This window comes from Oncorhynchus keta, chromosome 34, assembly GCF_023373465.1.
Source record: "Oncorhynchus keta strain PuntledgeMale-10-30-2019 chromosome 34, Oket_V2, whole genome shotgun sequence".
Classification (NCBI taxonomy): Eukaryota; Metazoa; Chordata; class Actinopteri; order Salmoniformes; family Salmonidae; genus Oncorhynchus; species Oncorhynchus keta.
In genome coordinates this window covers 33,094,943-33,116,813 of record NC_068454.1, presented here as the reverse complement: position 1 = coordinate 33,116,813, position 21,871 = coordinate 33,094,943, and the positions used below count along the sequence as shown (strand labels likewise).

Below are 21,871 nucleotides of genomic sequence, written 5' to 3'. Positions count from 1 at the left end.
GGAGGAAACATGGCACCATCTCTACAGTGAAGCATGGTGGTGTCAGCATCATGCTGTGGGGATGTTTTTCAGTGTCAGGGATTGGGAGACTAGTCAGGATCGAGGGAAAGATGAACTGAGTAAAGTACAGAGATCCTTGATTAAAAACCTGCTCCAGAGTTCTCAGGACTTCAGACTGGGGTGAAGGTTTACCTTCCAACAGGACAACAACCCTAAGCAGACAGCCAAGACAATGCAGGAGTGGCTTCGGAAACAAGTCTCAATGTCCTTGAGTGGCCCAGCCAGAGCTCGGACTTGAACCCGATTTGAACATCTTTGGAGAGACCTGACAATAACTGTGCAGGGATGCTTCCCATCCAACCTGACAGAGCTTGAGAGGATCTGCAGGGAAGAATGGGAGAACCTCCCCAAATACAGACGTGCCACAAGCTTGTAGTGTCATACTGTTACGGTTGTATTTTCTTTCCTTCTGCCCTAGTCACAGGTGTCACTCATCAGAAGACACACCTGCTTTCCCATACCCGATCACATCCCCTTTCCCTTGGTTTAAAATAATCCCAATCAGTTGTTTTTGCACCTACATGTCACATTTGTCCATTATTATGTGAGTATGTATTGTTATGGTGTATGACTGTTCGTTTGTTGGTGGGAAAAGGGGGTACAAATCCAAGTCGCCCATGGGCATACATTACCCGTAGGAAAACTGTCTTAAAACGCTAGTTAGAACTGGGCGGACCACCCACTGTATTTTATTGGTTAGTTAGCTAGCGGTTATTTAAGCAAGTGAGACTAGCTTAGGGGTTTTTGGATATTTCTTTCTTTCCTTGGGTCCAGCTCAGCCCCCCCATTGCTGTGTGTTTAAACAATAAACCTTAAGTGTTTGCCTGTAGCTTTAGGTTGTCTGTTGTTTTTAGTTCTCACTTTTCCTTTTCACTGTTATGATTTGCATGAGATATGTTACGGGTCTCGTTTCCATCCCCCCTAGACTGCAGGGTCAAAGGGTTCGTAACACATACCCAAGAAGACTCGAGGCTGTAATCGCTGCCAAAGGTGCTTAAACAAAGTACTGAGTAAAGAGTCTGAATACTTATGTAAATGTGATATTTAATTTTTTTTTTATACATTTGCAAACCTTTCCAAACCTATATTTGCTTTGTCTTTATGGGGTATTGTTTGTAGATTGAAGGGGGGGGGGGTATTTAATAAATTTTGGAATACGGCTGTAATGTAACAAAATGTGGAAAAAGTCGAGGGGTCTGAATACTTTCCAAATGCAATTCCCAAATATTTAAGAGTTTATGATAATGTGAATTACCGTATTTAAGAATTCAGAATTCTTTTGACAGTGTCATTCTTCCTGGGGGTGTATATGAACTGATTTTAGTCAGATTTATTGTGGTTAAAATGATGCTGTACCTTCCACTTTAATGTATTTATTTAATCAAAACCAATATTGAAACCTGTGATAATTTAAATAAATACTTGATCCGAAACCAAGCCGACCTTACAAAAGCACTAATCGCTCAGCACTACCACTCGTTCCCTCTTGATGTGGGCATTTTCATCCTATGGGGGCATTGCCATGGTAGACCAAATAATGGTCTGCCCACCATTTTTTTCATGACCCTAAGCATGATGTAATGTTAATTGCTTAATTAACTCTGGAAACACACCTGTGGAGTAGACCTTCCTTTCAATATACTTCGCATATTTCATTATTTTCTATTATTCGGCAGTTAACTGTAGATATGTCTCATCATTATGTGATCCTTAACCCATAGCAATTCCCACCCACTTGACTACTTCAAAATGGTGATAGTCCTCAATGGTGCTACCCATGCTAAAACAGGCTTTTGGGCTGTAAGCCTATGAACCACCCTGACTGTCTGCCACTTTTACGCTTCATGGTTTTCATGATGTTCCACAATGGGTTAATTCAGTTGTACGGAAATTATTTAAAACTATGGCCAGGAGGTTTTTGTGACCTCTGAAGAACTCTAGGCCATTCAGAAGCTCTTTGGGCTGTGATAGCCTTTCCAATGTAGACATGTATTAACGCATCTGTCTCTTCCTCTAAAGCTGAACGGTGTTGTCTCTCACGACAATCTGGTTTTGCTCAAGATGAGGCCGGATGACAGTGGACGATTTGGCTTCAATGTCAAGGTGAGACCTCTGCCTACAGTAGATGCCCTTATGTAATTATATGCCTTAACATGCGCCCAGAGGGTAATCTCCTGGCCCTACTAATACTGATCCTATATAGGGCGGCAGGAAGCTTAGCGTTTAAGAGTGTTTGGCCAGTAACCTTAAGGTTTCTGGTTCGAATCCCGAGCCGACTAGGTGAAAGAACTGTTGTCCTCTTGAGCAATACACTGAACCCAAATTGCTCCTGTAAATCACTCCGGATAATAGGCAGATTATTTACCTCTCTCCATTGCCTTGGTTTTAGGGTGGAGCTGATCAGAAGATGCCTGTCATTGTATCTCGTGTGGCCCCTGGGACATCCGTATGTTAACCACCCATCACTAGCAACACCCCATATTTACAGTACACATACTCATGTTGTACTCTCTGAGATAATCAAACAACCTCTCACTTGTTCTATCACTTCCGCCCTCTCACTCACACTGAATTTCTCACATTTCTTTCTCTATTTCTCGCTCTCTGTATATCTACCCCTCGTCTCACTCTCTTGCTATTTCTCTTTCTCCTCCCTCTTGCTCTCTTCCCACACTCACTCTCATTCTGACTCTCACACACAGCATATGAAACGTTCCATTGTTTGGAGTAAACTCACACTTGTGCTGTAGCTCAGTAAATGAACTGGTCTGATTTGACGTCACTTAGCAGCAGTCCATTCACAGCTCCGCTAACAAGGCTTCAGGATGTTACTCTGGTGTTGATGAAGTCAAAGTGAACCAACAACAGTTAGTCCTCTTTGTTGTAATTTACCACAAGCTATTGCTACGGGTCCCATATTCACAAAGGGTCACAGAGACCGAGTAGGACTGCTGATACAGGATCAGTTTTGTCTTTTAGTTCATAATGAAGGTTGATATGGACAGGGCAAACCTGATCCTTGATCAGTACTCTTACTCTGAGACACTTACTCTATGAATGCAGTCCTAGTATTGTAGTCTATCCTCCCAATATGTCTAACCACTTGACCCAACTGTGTTCTGACTGCATTCTTCTCCAACCCTCTACAGGCTGACCTGTGTGTCCCTCGTCTGAATGAAGGTGACCAGGTGGTTTTGATCAACGGTCGTGATATCTCAGAGCACACTCACGACCAGGTGGTCATGTTCATCAAGGCCAGTTGTGAGAGCCACTCAGGAGAGCTCATCCTATTGGTCAGGCCCAATGGTGAGGAGAGGATTTGTTTTGTTAAATGTTTACACTTACATTACTAAGTCATCTCCTTGGGTTTATTATTACAATGCTCAGGTTAAAACAGGCCAAATCATCCCAGTACAGGTTTGAAGAACAGGTGACCCCAAACAAAAGTTAGGCTATCTTCCAATATCAACACTAAAGATTTCCAATTAGAAAAATGCGTACCTTATAAATTGCTTATTACGTGGTTTGCTGGTGTGAATATTAAAACTGAGCCGAGCCTTAGACTTGTACATTAATAATATAGGATGCCGTTCTTCTCTTGACACTGTTCTAAACTAACCGTGTTGCTTCCCTATGTCCCCAGCCATCTATGATGTGGTGGAGGAGAAGCTGGAGACTGAGCCAGACTTTCAGTACATCCCAGAGAAGTCTCCCCAGGACCCCTCTCAGCTGGACCAGGATGCCTGGAGGGTTTCCATTAACACCCTGAAGGAGGGTCTGATCAGCGGGGGAGTACTCACCCAGTTTGATGTGAGTCCTCCCCTCACCTACATATTAAAAGCTTTTGTTAGCCATACTCGTATCAATTTTCCTAATATTATTGTGATTTTCGGTTGCACCTCGATTCATATTGGTCTTGTTCACTGCTCTTTTGTCGTTCTGAGGTGACTGGATGTGTGGTGAGAGCAATAGCTCCCCCTAGTTTCTGCTCTATTGTTTTGACCTCGAGGGCACAAGGGAGGTTACCACTTTCTGGAGGGAAATTCAGCGTATGACTGTTACACAAGTTTTACTTTATTTCATGGCACAGAAGAAAATGACTTATGCTATCACTGTGTGAGGAATAATCGCCAAGTGAAGTAGTTTACAACAAAATGCTAATTCAATGATGCGTCGACTGCTCGTTTAATGTGGTGACGAACACCAGTCGTTTAATTTCTTCTCCGTATTCCGGTAACTTCCTGTCTTTCATCAGGCACACTTAACAGCTTCCTGTTTCTCTGGCCTGTTGTGTTATTACACTATAATAATGTAAATAAAGTGTGGGGGCAAGGGAAATGCGCACACGCACACAGACCGAATATACCGGCATGCACTGAGAAAATGTGTGGGTTTATCCACATATTTTTGTTTTGGTCTTTATCTGCTATTGCACTTCACATACAGTGTATCAATCAATGTATGTTCATTTGAAAGATTAGCGGCATCTTATAAATTCCACACACAGCAGGTGGAAGCAGCTTATCCAAAGATGTGGGCCTATAAGACATAGCAAGCATTCTCAGACCATTTTTGTTGCACAAGTTCGCTCACAACCAACAGAAAGTAACTTCCATCTCACAACATGATCAATTTTGTTATGTTCCCATGCAAGAAAACAAAAAATGGAAGCTCAAAAAAAAAAGGGAACTAACAAAGAGTCACTAACAGCTAAAACAAAACAGGTGGGGTTTTAGGATAGGTTCTGAAAGACACTCATGGGGTGTTCACTGAAAGTTGACAAGCAACAACAATTGGGACCTAAAAGACAACTAAAGGTGTTAACCCTCCACATCTCTCAAGACAATTTGTGCACTGGGCCAGCACAGGTGAAACACTTTCCCACTAACAAGGTGACAAACCAGCACCAGTGTAACATACTGACTAATGAGGTGACACCAATAGGTACATCCCACGTGGTAACGTCCAACCACGAAATATGAAATAGGAAAACCAAAGTCTGTAACAACATAAAAATAAGCCCGGTAGTAGCCTGCCATTCCCAAGAATCGGTGCAGTTCCTGGTGAGAAGCTGGCACTGGAAGATTTGATAGCCTCCACTTTTGCCAGGACTGGTCGGACTTCCCCTTGCCCCACCACCTTCCCAAAATCATGATAAAAAAAAAAAAAATATGATCATATATTTTCTTTACACTTATTCTTTTCTCACAGCAACTTTACCGGAAGAGGCCTGGAATGACAATGTTGTGTGCCAAATTACCTCAGAACATTTCCAAAAACCGCTACAGAGACATCTCACCTTGTGAGTATCAAACACACAGTTCACTCTACTTTTCTTAGTTAACCTGTGTTAAGACTGTTAACCCACCATTTCACACTCCACTCCTTCTTTCTCTCTCCCCTCTCTCTTCTGTTTATAGACGACGCAACGCGGGTCATTTTGAAAAGCACAGATGACTACATTAATGCAAATTACATCAATGTGAGTGCTGTTCGCCTCAGTCCACCCACACCAACCATGGCGTTTTTGTTCAGCAGGTCTATAATAGGCTTTCTATCGGCAATGATGGTGTAGTCTCCACTCCAAAGACTGAAAATGGACACTTGCTTGCATACCCACACACTCTTGGATTTATTAACACACAACACACACCACAGAACACTCACCCAACACACACCCCTACACACAGGTCTTATTCTTCTCTACTCCTCTCTGTACTGTAGATGGAGATCCCGGCGTCGAGCCTGATCAACCGGTACATTGCGTGCCAGGGCCCGTTGCCCAACACTTGCCCAGACTTCTGGCAGATGACCTGGGAGCAGGGCTCCTCCGTGGTGGTCATGCTCACCACTCAGGTGGAGAGGGGACGGGTACGTGTCATACAAACGACTTTGCGATTGAGAGACAGCTGTTTTTCTGTATGTTTGATTATATTTTTGGATAAAGACATATGTATTTATCCTCTTTTCTCCCATGGCTGATACTCCTAAGCTGAGGCTAAAGGCTTATGTTGCTCTATACCAACAGGTGAAGTGTCATCAGTACTGGCCCAACACTGACAGCACTGCTACGTATGGCCACTTCCAGGTGGCCTGTCTCACTGAGGAGGGCAACTCTGCTTTCCTGGTCCGAGACATGACCCTCACACACTTCGAGGTAACAGTATGCTCACAAGTCATTGTTTTTTTCCCAATGACCAGTGCTAATGTAATGTTAGCTATTTGGAAGTCAAGTCAAAGTAAACATACAGAAATGGTTGTTCACAGCTAGTCCTCCTCAATACAGTAGGCTATCTTCCAGGTACTAAAATTATTAAAAGCATTACAAACACACAGTGGGACTATCGCTTTAAGCGTTTAAAAGATGAGAGCGGCAGCACTGAGTTGCCATGGTGACTTCTGTGGGCTGTTCTCCCGTTGTCATGGTAATGTTGCACTGACTTTACTGTGTGTTGCCATGGTGACAGAGCGAGGAGGTCCGGGAGTTGACCCAGATCCAGTATGTGGCCTGGCCGGACCACGGCGTCCCAGACGACTCATCAGACTTCCTGGACTTTGTCAGCCTGGTGCGGAGCAAACGAACCGGCAAAGATGAGCCCATGGTGGTCCACTGCAGGTAGGGAGCAAAATGCATGACACACATCTAAGACACACACATCATTTGATACAGCAAGAAACACTCAAGGAAATCAAGATGAAAATGTAATATTTTTTTTTACTAAACAACTCTGTGTTCATTGCAGTGTCCCTCTATATGACTGTAGCCCCAGTCTCGCTCTCCCTCAAATTATGCAACTCCACTCCCTCTTTGTGGATCTGTTTGTCCTACTATACTGCTACATAGTGTTTCCTCTGGCAAAATTTGTAGCAGTGGGTTAAGTTTCTGGAAGAGGGCCCCCTCCCCTGGACAATTTTCATGTAGGACTGAGAAGCTCAATTCTGGTGACTTTTTGAAAGCACCTACTACTCCAAAATGAGTGAGAACTTGGGTAACTTGGTAACTTGTACTTCTTACAGAAACCATTTCATGGCAAAAACAAATTGCCCCAACACTTTCCCTGGTTGCCCCTTCTCTTGCTCAACTAAAACGTTTGTCTGCTTCATCACAATTTAAGTCACTCAAAAGGTGGTAGGTAACGTACTTCTGCTAAAAACTCTGAGTTTAAAACTTCTGTCTTCCCTGCGATTGCAAGAATTATTGTGCTTTGACTGCTTGTCAGAATGCATGTTTCCCTCCCTATGGCACTCGTAACTTGACAGAAATATTTGAGGCGCATTCATCTCGCGTGGAACGCGCACAACAAGCCTACAAGGTAAATAGATAAACTGTTCTACTATGGGGTTTAATGACTGAAGCGGAAACACTACACCTACACACTGCTGTAGTACACAGCCCAGCAGCACAGAACGCTCCGCATAGAACACCTACACGCCTTCATAAATCCACATCTCAGGCCTTTACTCAAGCCAAGTTATCGGACTCAGCCAAGACATGCCCCAACAACACACTGGAATGAATGCAGTACTGTACAGCACCCAGGGATAGGGATATTTCTGTATTCTAATCTAGCTTTAATTTCATAAACATATTGTTGTGTGTTGCTATGTGCAAGGAAAATATTTTCCATTGTTTTAAAAGGTAGAAATGATGTCATGAGTTTATGTAGAAACTTCTTCCTCTGCCCCTTCCTGCCCCCCCACCCCCCTGCTGTGTCATCCTGCAGCGCGGGGATTGGCCGGACAGGAGTTCTCATCACCATGGAGACAGCATTGTGCCTGATGGATTGCAGTCAGCCCGTCTATCCATTAGACATAGTCAGAACCATGAGAGACCAGAGGGCCATGATGATTCAGACACCTGTAAGTCCTGCACTCTTCTCCACGTCCTCTTCCATCCCTCTCTTTATCCTCATCACTATCTCTTCCTCTCCCGTCTGTCTGTTTCTCTTTTTCTCTTATCTTCCTCCTCTTCATCTTTTCTAGGCTAACTAGCCTCCATCGCCTTATCCAGAATGGCGAGTTAGAATAGAAGGAGCACAGTGTAGTCTTGTACGGTGTTACTAATTGAAAGGAGAGGATAATCCTACTGGTATAATGCCTCTTTTATTTATCCCTGTTGTACTGTCCGTGGTAGACTTTCCATTGTTACAGTCTACCAGTGATAACCTTTTGTGCCATGACAATGCCGTTGTCTCTCCAGATTCCCATTTTTAGGGTCGGTGTAAGGGTTTTGTACACTTGGTGAGATTTACTTGTCTGGGCTACAGTATATACAGTGGGTCTGAAATTGACCCCCTTAATAAAGATGAGCAATAAAGACTATGAAATAAGTAATTCAAATTCTGAGCTATATTGTGTGCAATAAAAGGGAAATTATTTTATACAAATACAATTGCTCTGAGAAAGAGTGAACTTTTTTCTGAAAAACTATTCACATCCCTAAAGATACGTAAAAATAGAGTAGTCAAACATTTATTATTGGTCTCATATTCCTAGCACCCAATGATAGCATCAAGCTTGTGACTCTACAAACGTGTTAGTTGCATTTACATTTGGTTGTTTTTCAGATTTGTTTGTGTCCAATGAATGGTAGATAATGCATTGTAATTTCAGTCATTGCAATTTTATTGCCATTAAGAATAGAATGTTTCTAAACACAATGTGGATGCTACCATGATAATGTATGACCCTGAATTAATTGTGAATACTGATAAATTATCAAGTTCAGAGGTGAAAGATCACACCACCAAGACATGCTAACCTCTCCCGTTATTGGTCATGGTCAGTATTTACAAAGCAGGATAACATTATTACATTTTCATGCATTTTGGAGTAGAATTTCCTTTAAAGTCACCAGAAGTGGCCTAACAGTCATTCAACAACAGCAAAATCATAGAACACTGGAGAACATTACAAAATCACTGGCATTAATATGGAGTTGGTCCCCCCCTTTGCTGCCATATCAGCCTCTACGCTTTCCACTAATGTTGAAACATTGCTGCGGGGACTTGCTTCCATTCAGCCACGAGCATTAGTGAGGTCGAGCACTGATGTTGGGCGATTAGGCCTGGCTCGCAGCCGGCATTCCAATTTATCCCAAAGGCGTTCGATGGGGTTGAGGTCAGGGCTCTGTACAGGCCAGTCAAGTTCTTCCACAATGATCTTGACGAACCACTTCTGTATGGACCTCGCTTTGTGCACGTGGGCATTGTCATGCTGAATCAGGAAAGGGCCTTCCCTTAACGGTTGCCACAAAGTTGGAAGCACAGAATCATGTAGAATGTCATTGTATGCTGTAGTGTTAAGATTTCCCTTCACTGGAACTTAGGGGCCTAGCCCAAACAATGAAAATCAGCCCGAGACCATTATTCCTCCTCCACCAAAGTTTACAGTTGGCACTATGCATTTGGGCAGGTCGTCAAACCCAGATTTGTCCGCCAAACTGCCAGATGGTGAAGTGTGATTCATCACTCCAGAGAACATGTTTCCACTGCTCCAGAGTTCCATGCCAGGGAGCTTTACACCACTGCAGCCAACGCTTGGCATTGCGCATGGTGATACTTGGGCTTCAATTTCATGAATCTCCGGACGAACAGTTCTTGCGCTGACGTTGTTTCCAGAGGCAGTTTGGACTTCGGTATTGAGTGTTGCAACCGAGGACAGATGATTTTTATGCACTTCAGCACTCGACCGGGGGGGGGGGGCAAACCAGGCTGTATATAACCCCACCCACTTTGCGAAGCACAGCCCCCACACCGCCAAAGGGATCTGAACAGACCACTAACTTACTACCCTGAGACACGAAGATCTCCATCGCCACACGAGCCAGAGGCAGCACAAGACCGGACAGGAAAATCGCGTCAAGGCTCTGAAGGCGAATAATGCCGGAAACGTAAGCCGATTTGTTTACTTGTCCTGTCAATAAATCAATAAATCTATCAAATGTATGCAGCAACAGTGCTCCTTTTTCTTTGTTCTCCCAGTTCGTCACCAGTTTAAGTATCTTTGTTTTTGGGGATTTTCAATTCCCTCAGTCGAGCACCGGATTTCCCCTTTTTCATTTTAGCTTTGCTGTAGAGCCTTTGTGTATACCTTCTTTCCGTCACATCAATGGCTCAACCCACTCAGAGTATAGCGAAAAAAGCCTGGCATGACGTGATGTACCCCTCCGAGGGACTGCATGGGAGAGCACGAGCAAGCAAGTGACTCTGCCCCCATAATCGGGTTAGAGGCAGAGAATCCCAATAGAGACAAGGGAGCTGGCCAGGCAGAGGCAGCAAAGGTGGTCACTCCAGAGCCTTGCCTTTCTCCTTTGCTCCCCTGGGCCACACTACACTCAATCATAGGACCTACTGAAGTGATAAGTCTTCAATAAAGACTTTTGAGACTGAAAGCCTTGCCCATTCCATAAAATGGTGCCCGATAGGAGAAATCCCTGCCTCCAGCTGTTTACTTAGAAGTTCAAGGAACAATAAGGAGGCCTGCGTCTTGTGACCATAGCAGGTGTATACAGCAGGACCAAATCGGAGAGGTGGGTAAGAGAAATTATTTATAGGTTAACAGTAAAACCTTAATCAGCCCTAGCCTTAACAGTAAGCCAAGGTAGGTAGGTTAGCACTGGAAGTAATATGATCAAATTTGTCAAGATTCTAACAGATGTATTTAGCACTACCTGAAGTTTACTTAGTGCCTCATCTGGGTAGCCAGAGAAGAGACAAAAACATGGGAAGTTTCAGATTTTTTCAGTATTACGAAGATGGAAAAAAGGTGCTCTTGAAATATGTTGTATTTGTTCGTCAGCCATCCACTTTTGTCTAAAACACAGACTTTACCATTCATCAATATGTACAGATGTGTGTCGTCTACATAGCAGTGAAAACTGAGTGTTTTCGAATGACATCACCAAGAGGTAGCATACACTGTCGCCAGTTTATTAGGTACACCTATCTAGTACTGGGTCGGACCCCCTGAATTCCTCAGGATGGATTCTACAAGATGTGGTATTCAAATGTTGCTCAATTGGTATAAAGGGACCTAGTGTGTGCCAGGAAAACATTCCCACACCATTACACCGCAATTCTCCTTCAACCTCCCGTCAACCAGCTGTTTTCACCCACATGACTGCCGCTGGCTGGATTTTTTTTATTTGTAGTACCATTCTTGGTAAACCCTAGACACTGTCAAGCATGAAAAGCCCAGGAGGCCGGCATTTCTGGAACCGGCATGCCTGGCACCGATGATCATACCACACTCAACATAGCATAGGTTACTCGTTTTGACCATTCTAATGTCCAATCGAATAGTATCTGAATGCCTTGATGCCTGGCTGCCTGCTTTATATAGCAAACCACTGCGTGACCCGCTGTCTGTAGGAGCGAACCATTTTCCTGAACGGGGTGGTGTACCAAATTAACTGGCTACTGAGTGTGTGTGTATATAGTGAGAACAATAGTCCTTGAACGGAACACTGGGGACACCGAAATTGACCATTGATTTGTCAGATGACAAACCATCCACAGACAAACTATCTTTCTGACAGATAATGTCTATGCCAGGCAAGAACTTGTCTGCGTAGACCAATTAGGGTTTTCAATTTCTCCCCAAAAAATGTGGTGGTCGACAATGTCAAAATCTGCACTAAGGTCTAGGAGCACGAGGACAGACGCCTTGGTCTGACGCCATTTAAAGGTAATTTACCACCTTCACGAGTGCAGTCTTAGTACTATAATGGGGGTCTAAAACCAGCCTGGAGTGTTTTGTGTACATAATGTGTCTTCAGGAAGACAGTGAGTGGCTGAGCTACAGCTTTTTCAGGTGTTCTTTTCTAAATTAATGGGAGATTCGGTATAGGCCGATTTTAGTTTAAAAATAATTCCGGGTCAAGTTTTGGCTTTATCAGGAGAGGCTTTATTATTGCACCTTTAGGGAGTTTGGTACACATTCGAAGGACAGGTAGCTGTTTATGTTCAACATAGGAGGGCCAAGCACAGAAAGTAGGTCATTCAGTATTTTAGTTGGAATAGGGTCCAGTAGACAGCTGGAAGGTTTAGAGGCTGTTACATCGCTCCTTGGTGTTCCTTTTTAATCCTCTGAATGTTTTTGTTTAGCTCAACATTAAATTACTTCATCAATCATCCAGGCCGTCATTGAAAATAAGAATTTGCTCTTAACTGACTTGCCTAGTTAAATAAAGGTACAATTAAAAAATGCAATACGGATAGAGCGGGCAAGCTATAGCTCAGTGAGTTGTTTACATGTGTGATGAAGGGCAAGTGTAGGGCACGAGATGCAACTGAAATTTTGCGGGTGTGGAGAAGGAGAGAGAGAGGATGGATGAGGCTTGGCTTGGATCGCTGGGCATCCTGTGATGACATGCATTATCTGAATTAGGACCACAGAATTATACCTACAAAGGAGTGGCTTTTATGGAGGAACTTCAAAGTTGGCTCAACTTTGGACCAGAGAAGCTAGATAGCTAACAAGCTTGTGTGTGCAGTGCGGAATGCTGTATAGGTCCAGGAGGCCTGTAAACAGTAGCTATAAAAAGTGATTGAGCAGGCAGCATAGATTTCATATTTTGACTAGAGCCTCAAAATACCAATGTGCAGTCTTTTTTCTTTTTGTAAATTGACCTTTTCCTTTGTGGGATCCGCAGGGGAAATATGGTCACTAGTGTAACCAGGAGGAGAGGCCTCATTTAGCGCAGTAAATTAATCGGGCTTAAGCCCTGTTTCAGTCAGGCCAATCACGTCAAGTTTATGATCGGGATTAGTTCATTGACTGACTGCCTTGGAAGTGAGGGATCTAACATTAAGTAGTCCCATTTTGAGATGTGAGGCGTTATCACAATCTCTTTGATTAATGACCGGAATGGAGTTTTTTTTATTCCAGTGAGATTGCTAAGGCGAACACCACCATGTTAAATTTTGCATGACCTAGATCCAGGCACAGACCCGTTCTCAATGGGGAAAACTGAGCTGACTGTGCTAGGGGCAGACTCCACTAAGCTTGCAGGCAGGCTAACAGCATGCTGCCAAGCCTGCATCCTAGCTTATTGTGGTGCTAGAAGAGTTTGAGCTTGTCTATGTTGATAGATAAAATGAGAGCACCCCTCCATCTAGAATAGAGTCCATCCTTCTTCAGCAGGCCAGGCTTGGACCCATTTGTGGGTGAGTCCAGGAATGACCAATTATCTACAAATTATATATTTTGGGAGGGGCAGGAAACCGATTTCAAATTGCGATTTGAGTTTTACGAGTCTGCTGTAGAGCTCATCATCCCGCTAACTGGGAGAGGGCCAGAGACAATTACTTGATGCCAACATCTTTCTAGCTAAGTTAAACGCTGAAACTTCTGCGCTTGGTGACCTTTGACTGTTTCATCCTAATATCGTTGGTTCCTACATGGATAACAATATCCCTCTACTCTACACTTGCCAGTTCTGGCAATATTCAGATTAGCCCCTACATCGGCAGCCCTGCCCCCTGGTAAGCAATGTATGATTGCTGGGAGATTATTTTTAAGTCTAATATTGCGGGTAATGAAGTCGCCAATTACTAGAGTTTTAAATTTGTCTGAGCTAATGGTGGGAGGATTCGGTGGCTCAGACCCCGTAACGGGTGGAGGAGAGACCTGAGAAGGCTCAGACTCTGACTAGTTGCTTGTGGGGAAAACCAGTTGAACTGTACAGTCGTGGCCAAAAGTTGAGAATGACACAAATATATTTGTGAAAACATTTTCATAGTCTGTTACCTCAGTTTGTATGATGGCAATTTGCATGTTCTCCAGAATGTTATGAAGAGTTATCAGATGAATTGCAATTAATTGCAAAGTTTCCTCTGCCATGCAAATGACCTGAATCCCGGAAAAAAAAACATTTCCGATGCATTTCAGCCCTGCCACAAAAAGACCATCTGACATCATGTCAGTGATTCTCTCGTTAACACAGGTGTGAGTGTTGATGAGGACAAGGCTGGAGATCACTCTGTCATGCTGATTGAGTTCAAATAACAGACTGGAAGCTTCAAAAGGAGGACGGTGCTTGTAATCATTGTTCTTCCTCTGTCAAACATGGTTACCTGCAAGGGAACACGTGCTGTCATCATTGCTTTGCACAAAAAGAGCTTCACAGGCAAGGATATTGCTGCCAGTAAGATTGTACCTAAATCAACCATTTATCGGATCATCAAGAACTTCAAGGAGAGCGGTTCAATTGTTGTGAAGAAGGCTTCAGGGCGCCCAAGAAAGTCCAGCAATAACCAGGACCGTCTCCTAAAGTTGATTCAGCTGCCGGATCGGGGCACCACTAGTACAGAGCTTGCTCAGGAATGGCAGCAGGCAGGTGAGTGCATCTGCATGCAGAGTGAGGTGAAGACTTTTGGAGGATGGCCTGGTGTCAAGAAGGGCAGCAAAGAAGCCACTTCTCTCCAGGAAAAACATCAGGGACAGACTGATATTCTGTAAAAAGTACAGGGATTGGACTGCTGAGGACTGGGGTAAAGTCATTTTCTCTGATGAATCCCCTTTCCGATTGTTTGGGGCATCTGGGGGAAAAAAAGCTTGTCCGGAGAAGACGAGGTGAGCGCTACCCTCAGTCCTGTGTCATGCCAACAGTAAAGCATCCTGAGACCATTCATGTGTGTGGTTGCTTTCTCAGCCAAGGGAGTGGACTCACTCACAATTTTGCCTAAGAACACAGCCATGAATAAAGAATGGTACCAACACATCCTCCGAGTGCAACTTCTCCCAACCATCCAGGAACAGTTTGGTGACAAACGATGCCTTTTCCAGCATGATGGGGCACCTTGCCATAAGGCAAAAGTGACAACTAAGTGGCTCGGGAACAAAACATTGATATTTTGGTGGGTGGGTGGACACACAAACCCACAAATTATTACAAACTCCAAGCATTGATTATGCAAGAATGGGCTGCCGTCAGACAGGATGTGGCCCAGAAGTTAATTGACAGCATGTCAGGGCGGATTGCAGAGGTCTTGAAAAAGAAGGGTCAACGCTGCAAATATTGACTCTTTGCATCATTTCATGTAATTGTCAATAAAAGCCTTTGACAGTTATGAAATACTTGTAATTATACTTCAGCATTCCATAGTAATATCTGACAAAAAAATATCTAAACACACTGAAGCAGCAAACTTTGTGTAAATTAATATTTGTGTCATTCTCAACTTTTGGCCACGACTGTACTTACTGGTGGCACAGACATGGTTTCATCCTTTCCTACACTTACATTGCCCATGCGTACGGATTTTGTCTGAAGCCAAGCTTGCAACTCTGCTATTCTCACCATAATTATTGTCTAGAATATTTTGAGAGCAGCAACTGCAATGAGAAGGTACAATGTTAATTAGTTTCAGCTGGTGGAGGTCCTCCAGATCCATTTCCAGATAGTGTCTATAGGTGAACATTTGATTAAAAAAAGTGAAGACAAAACTAAGATGTTAGTAAACGTATGAAATACAGAGTTTGATTAAACTGTTATTAAAAGTAAAAAGCAGGTAGCCAAGTAGCAACAAAAAGGCACAGCAGCACAGACTAGAGGCTATACTGTATAATGTATTCCCTGCTCCATCCTAACCAGCTATAATATACAGTGCATTTGGAAAGTATTCAGACCCCTTTACTTTTTCCACATTTTGTTACAGCCTTCTAAAATGTATTAAGTAGTTTTTTGCTTCCTCAACCTATACACAATACCCAATGATGACAAAGCAAAAACAGGTTTTTATAAATTTTTGCAAAAAAATAATAATAATATAAAAACTGACATTTCCCATTTACATAAGTATTTCGGCCCTTTACTCAGTACTTTGTAACACCTTCAGCAGCGATTACAGCCTTGAGTCTTCTTGGGTACGACGCTATAAACCTGGCACACCTGTATTTATGGGAGTTTCTCCATTTCTTCTCTGCAGATCCTCTCAAGCTCTGTCAGGTTGGATGTGGAATGTCAATGCACAGCTCTTCTCAGGTCTCCAGAGATGTTCGATCGGGTTCATGTCTGGGCTCTGGCTTGGCCACTCAAGGATATTTGGAGACTTGTCTCAAAACCACTCCTGCGTTGTCTTGGCTGTGTGCTTAGGGTCGTTGTCCTGATGGCAGGTGAACCGTCACCCCAGTCTGAGGTCCTGAGTATTTTCATCAAGGATCTCTCTGTACTTTGCTCCGTTCATCTTTCCCTCAAACCTGATTAGTCTCCCTGTCGCTGGGAAATATCCCCACAGCATGATGCTGCCACCACCGTGCTTCACTGTAGGGATGGTGCCAGGTTCAATCTTGGTGTCATCAGACCAGAGAATCTTGTTTCTCATGGTCCGAGAGTGTTTAGGTGCCTTTTGGCAAACTCCAAGCGGGCTGTCATGTGCCTTTTACTGAGGAGTGGCTTCCATCTGGCCACTCTCCCATAAAGACCTGATTGGTGGAGTGCTGCAGAGATGGTTGTGCTACTGTAAGAGAAACTCTGGAGTGCTGTCAGGGTGACCATCGGGTTTTAGGTCACCTCCCTGACCAAGGCCCTTCTCCTTCGGTTGCTCAGTTTGGCCAGGCGGCCAACTCTAGGAAGAGTCTTGGTGTTAACAAACTTCTTCCATTTAAGAATGATGGAGGCCACTGTGTTCTTGGGGACCTTCATTGCTGCAGACATTTTTGGGTAACCTTCTCCAGATATGTGCCTCGACACAATCCTGTCTCGTAGCTCTACTGACAATACCTTCGACCTCATGGCTTGGTTTTTGTTCTGATATGCACTGTCAACTGTGGGATCTTATATAGACAGGTGTGCCTTTCCAAATCGTGTCCAGTCAATTGAAGGTGTACTCCAGTCCAGTTGTAGAAACATCTCAAGGATGAGGAATGCAAACAGGATGCACCGGAGCTCAATTTAGAGTATCATAGCAAAGGGTCTGAATACTTATGTAAATTGTTTTTTTTTTTTTCACATACTTAAAAAAAAAAAAATTGGCAACAAAATAAATAAACATTTTAGAATAAGGCTGTAACAATGTGCAAAGTCGAGGGGTCTGAATACTTTCCAAATGCACTGTATATCCGGGTACAGGGCTGTATCTGGAACTGCATGTTGAAGATGGAAATAAAATGAATAGCAAACACAATGTCCTATACTATTCCAATCTATCTGACAGTCATATTTTATCTACACAATACATTTCTGTGAACATTCTGTAAATATCCATTATCCTAATTGTCCATTGCCTCAGGTGTACATAATTAAGACAAACCAATTAACAAATCATATTGTTTTAAGATAAATAAGGTGACGCTCAACTACTGTATGACTCTTTCAAAATGCCACTGAAAAGTTCAAAAGCTGCAATTAATTTAATGATAACTGAAAATACTGCAGAGAAATTCAAATCCACTTGCAAGCATTGTGAAAAGCAAGTTGGATGCTTAGCAATAACTACTTCGGGCCTCTGTCCATCTGAAGGCAAGTGTTTTTTGTTTCAAACACACACAATCATCTTTTAAAGGGATAGTTTAGTCAGAATACAAACATGATTTTCCAACTCCATTGGCTGTAGTTGATTCAAGAAGGCAGTTTTGGGATATTTATTTTCCTTTCGACACTTAATATCCATATTTTGTTGCTGTTAGCATTTTCAGTAACACTTAACATTAAACTGTTCTTGTGCCTATGTAATAAAAGTTGAATTACTTTTGGAGCAACATTTTATTAATATGTTACTTAATACTTTGGTAAGCGCATTAGAATTGCATAATGAGCTGATGTTTTTTGTAAGCACTGTACACAAGGAATAGTGACTTCCTTATTCCATTTACTTGAACTTCATTTTTGAAAATCAATTTCCAAAGTCCTATATAACAACGTTGCTATTGTGATAATCACAAAGTTACTACACAAGAACTTGATGTCAAGTGTATGCCTCACTCATTATGAAAATATATTTGTTAGTTGTTTTGAAGCTGCAAAAGTGGTCCACTCTAGTTTTGAAGTGATTCCATGTCCCTCATGTATTTAATTCTAGGCTATATTAAGATTCATATCCGAGAGCCCTCCAAACCATGTGCTAATTGTATATTTAGAATAATTCAACTGTTTTTGGTTCTTCATCAAATATTTGGCAGCCATCAAAGAAATGTTTTTTTTTGTTTTCAAATAACGTGTGTGTGTGTTTACATACACTTAGGTTGGAGTCAAACTCGTTTTTCAACCCCTCACAAATGTCTTGTTAACAAACTATAGTTTTGGCAAGTCGGTTAGGACATCTACTTTGTGCATGATATAAGTAATATTTCCAACAATTGTTTACAGACAGCTTATTTCACTTATAATTCACTGTATCACAATTCCAATGGGTCAGAAGTATACATACACTAAGTTGACTGTGCCTTTTAAACAGTTTAGAAAATTCCAGAAAATGTAATGGCTTTAGAAGCATCTGATTAGGCTAAATGACATCCATTTGAGTCATTGGAGGTGTACCTGTGGATGTATTTCAAGGTCTACCTTCAAACGCAGTGCCTCTTTTCTTGACATCATGGGGAAATCAAAAGAAATCAGCCAAGACCTCAGGAAAAATAATTGTAGACCTCCACAAGTCTGGTTCATCCTTGGGAGCAATTTCCAAACGCCTGAAGGTACCACGTTCATCTGTACAAACAATAGTCAATAGTACACAAGTATAAACACCATACTGCTCAGGAAGGAGACGCGTTCTGTCTCCTAGAGATGAACGTACTTTGGTGCAAAAGGTGCAAATCAATCCCAGAACAACGGCAAAGGACCTTGTGAAGATGCTGGAGGAAACCGGTACAAAAGTATCTATATCCACAGTAAAACGAGTCCTATATTGACATAATCTGAAAGGCCGCTCTGCAAGGAAGAAGCCACTGCTCCAAAACCGCCATTAAAAAAGCCAGACTACGGTTTGCAACTGCACATGGGAACAAAGATCGTACTTGTTGGAGAAATGTCCTTTTGGTCTGATGAAACCGAAATAGAACTGTTTGGCCATAATGACCATTGTTATGTTTGGAGAAAAAAGGGGGAGGCTTGCAAGCTGAAGAACACATCCCAACCGTGAAGCACGGGGGTGGCAGCATCATGTTGTGGGGGTGCTTTGCTGCAGGAGGGACTGGTGCACTTCACAAAATAGATGACAATGAGGGAGGAAAAGTATGTGGATATATTGAGGCAACATCTCAAGACATCAGTCAGGAAGTTCAAGCTTGGTCGCAAATGGGTCTTCCAATTGGACAATGACCCCAAGTATACTTCCAAAGTTGTGGCAAAATGGCTTAGACAACAAAGTCAAGGTATTGGAGTGGCCATCACAAAGCCCTGACCTCAATCCCATAGAACATGTGTGGGCTGAACTGAAAAGCGTGTGCCAGCAAGGTGGCCTACAAACCTGACTCAATTACACCAGCTCTGTCAGGAGGAATGGGCCAAACTTCACCCAACTTAGTGTGGGAAACTTGTGGAAGGCTACACAAAAAGTTTGACCCAAGTTAAACTATTTAAAGGCAATGCTACCAAATATTAATTGAGTGTATGTAAACCTCTGACCAACTGGGAATGTGATGAGACATAAAAGCTGAAATAAATAATTCTCTCTACTATTATTCTGACATTTCACATTCTTAAAATAAAGTGGTGATCCTAACTGACCTAAGACGGAATTTTAACTAGGATTAAATGTCAGGAATTGTGAAAAACTCGAGTTTAAATGTATTTGGCTAAGGTGTATGTAAACGTGTGTGTGTGTGTGTATATATATATGTATGTATGTATGTATGTATGTATGTATGTATGTATGTATGTATGTATGTATGTATGTATGTATGTATGTATGTATGTATGTATGTATGTATGTATGTATGTATGTATGTATGTATGTATGTATGTATGTATGTATGTATGTATGTATGTATGTATGTATGTATGTATGTATGTATGTATGTATGTATGTATGTATGTATGTATGTATGTATGTATGTATGTATGTATGTATGTATGTATGTATGTATGTATGTATGTATGTATGTATGTATGTATGTATGTATGTATCAGATGCTTTTATCGAAAGCAACTTAGTCATCAATCATACATTTTACATGTAGGTGGCCCCGGGAATCAAACCCACAACCCTGGCGGTGCAAGCGCCATGCTGTACCAATTGAGCCATATAGGTGCAAATACCTTCAAATATTATTTGGTTTTCTGAGAACCCTATTTGAATATCAAAGAAAAGTTGCTTTGTAACTAAAAACTCTAGAAAATATATTTGACTACCTCTGGTATTAACTACAAAATACAACTATGTTCTGCCCAGGTCTGGCTATTTCTCATCTAGACCCAGAGCCCAATTGGCCCTGTTCATGTGTAGTGTACTATATGGGGAATAGTGTGCCATTTGGGAAGCACACTTTATTCTCTCTCTAGAGTACACTGCATGAGTGCCATTTGGCCCCGTGCTCAGCCCAGAGACCCAAGCTAAAGGGGGTAGAGATGATGATGCAGCTGTAATTTCATTAGGATGTGCTAAGCTCTAATGAGGCTAGCACACCCTCAGGGTCTGGGGGGATAGGGAAAGGATGTGGGGGAGGAATGGTGGAAGATGAGGGGGTTGTTAGAGACCATGCTAATGAGACTAGGGAAAAATCAAATCAAAAAGGGGCTTTCATGCATTTCCTTCCTCCAGTCATACATGCTGAACTAAGTGTGTGCATACACAATAATCTAAGTACACATGTTCTCACACACTCACCCCCTTTCCCTAATGTAAATACACACGCATTCAGTGGGTACACACATTACAGCCATTATTCCGAAATGGATACCATTGCATTTTTTTTACATACAATACACCATAATGACAAAACAAAAACACTGAAATATCACATTTAGATAAGTATTCACACCCTTTACTCAGTACTTTTTTGAAGCACCTATGGCAGTGGTTACAGCCTTGAGTCTTCTTGGGTGTGACGCTACAAGCTTGGCACACCTGTATTTTTGGGAGTTTCACCCATCCTTCTCTGCAGATCCTCTCAAGCTCTGTCAGGTTGGATGGGGAGCATCGCTTTACTGCTATTTTCAGATTTCTCCAGAGATGTTTGATCGGGATCAAGTCTGGGCTCTGGCTTGGCCACTCAAGGACATTCAGGCTTGTCTCGAAGCCACTCTTGCGCTCTCTTGGCTGTGTGCTTCTTGTCGTTGTCCTGATGGAAGGTGAACCTTTGCCCCAGTCTGAAGTCCTGAGTGCTCTGGAGCAGGTTTTCATCAAGGATCTCTGTACTTTGCTCAGTTCTTCTTTCCCTCAATCCTGACTAGTCATGATGCTGCCACCACCATGCTTCACCGTAGGGATGGTGCCAGGTTTCCTCCAGATATGACACTTGGCATTCAGGCCAAAGAGTCCAATCTTGGTTTCATCAGACCAGAGAATCTTGTTTCTCATTGTAAAAGAGTCCTTTAGGTGCCTGTGGCAAACGCCAAGTGGGCTGTCATGTGCCTTTTAACTGAGGCGTTGCTTCCATCTGGCCATTCTAGCATGAAGGCCTGATTGGTGGAATGCTGCAGAGATGGTTGTCCTTCTGGAAGGTTCTGCCATCTCCACAGATGAACTCTAGAGCTCTGTCAGTGACCATTGGGTTCTTGGTTACCACCCTGACCAAGGCCCTTCTCCCCAATTGCTCAGTTTGGCCTGGTAGCCAGCTCTAGGAAGAGTTTTGGTGGTTCTAAACTTCTTCCATTTAAGAATGATGGGGGGCACTGTGTTCTTGGGGACCTTCAATGCTGCAGAAATGT

The 21,871-nt window shown here is 42.7% G+C and overlaps 1 protein-coding gene across 2 annotated transcripts in view; it reads left to right on the top strand.

Annotated features, from left to right (window-relative positions):
• Nucleotides 1–21,871, top strand: part of LOC118366971 (tyrosine-protein phosphatase non-receptor type 4-like) — a 104,015-nt gene that overhangs the window by 79,283 nt on the left and 2,861 nt on the right. For both annotated transcript variants that reach the window (XM_052493723.1, XM_035749850.2), the window contains 10 exons: nt 2,080–2,163; nt 2,450–2,506; nt 3,210–3,366; nt 3,704–3,870; nt 5,272–5,362; nt 5,481–5,542; nt 5,785–5,931; nt 6,089–6,217; nt 6,528–6,676; nt 7,785–7,920. In XM_052493723.1, coding sequence (XP_052349683.1) covers nt 2,080–2,163; nt 2,450–2,506; nt 3,210–3,366; nt 3,704–3,870; nt 5,272–5,362; nt 5,481–5,542; nt 5,785–5,931; nt 6,089–6,217; nt 6,528–6,676; nt 7,785–7,920 — 1,179 coding nt within the window. The remainder of the gene's footprint in view (nt 1–2,079; nt 2,164–2,449; nt 2,507–3,209; nt 3,367–3,703; nt 3,871–5,271; nt 5,363–5,480; nt 5,543–5,784; nt 5,932–6,088; nt 6,218–6,527; nt 6,677–7,784; nt 7,921–21,871) is intronic.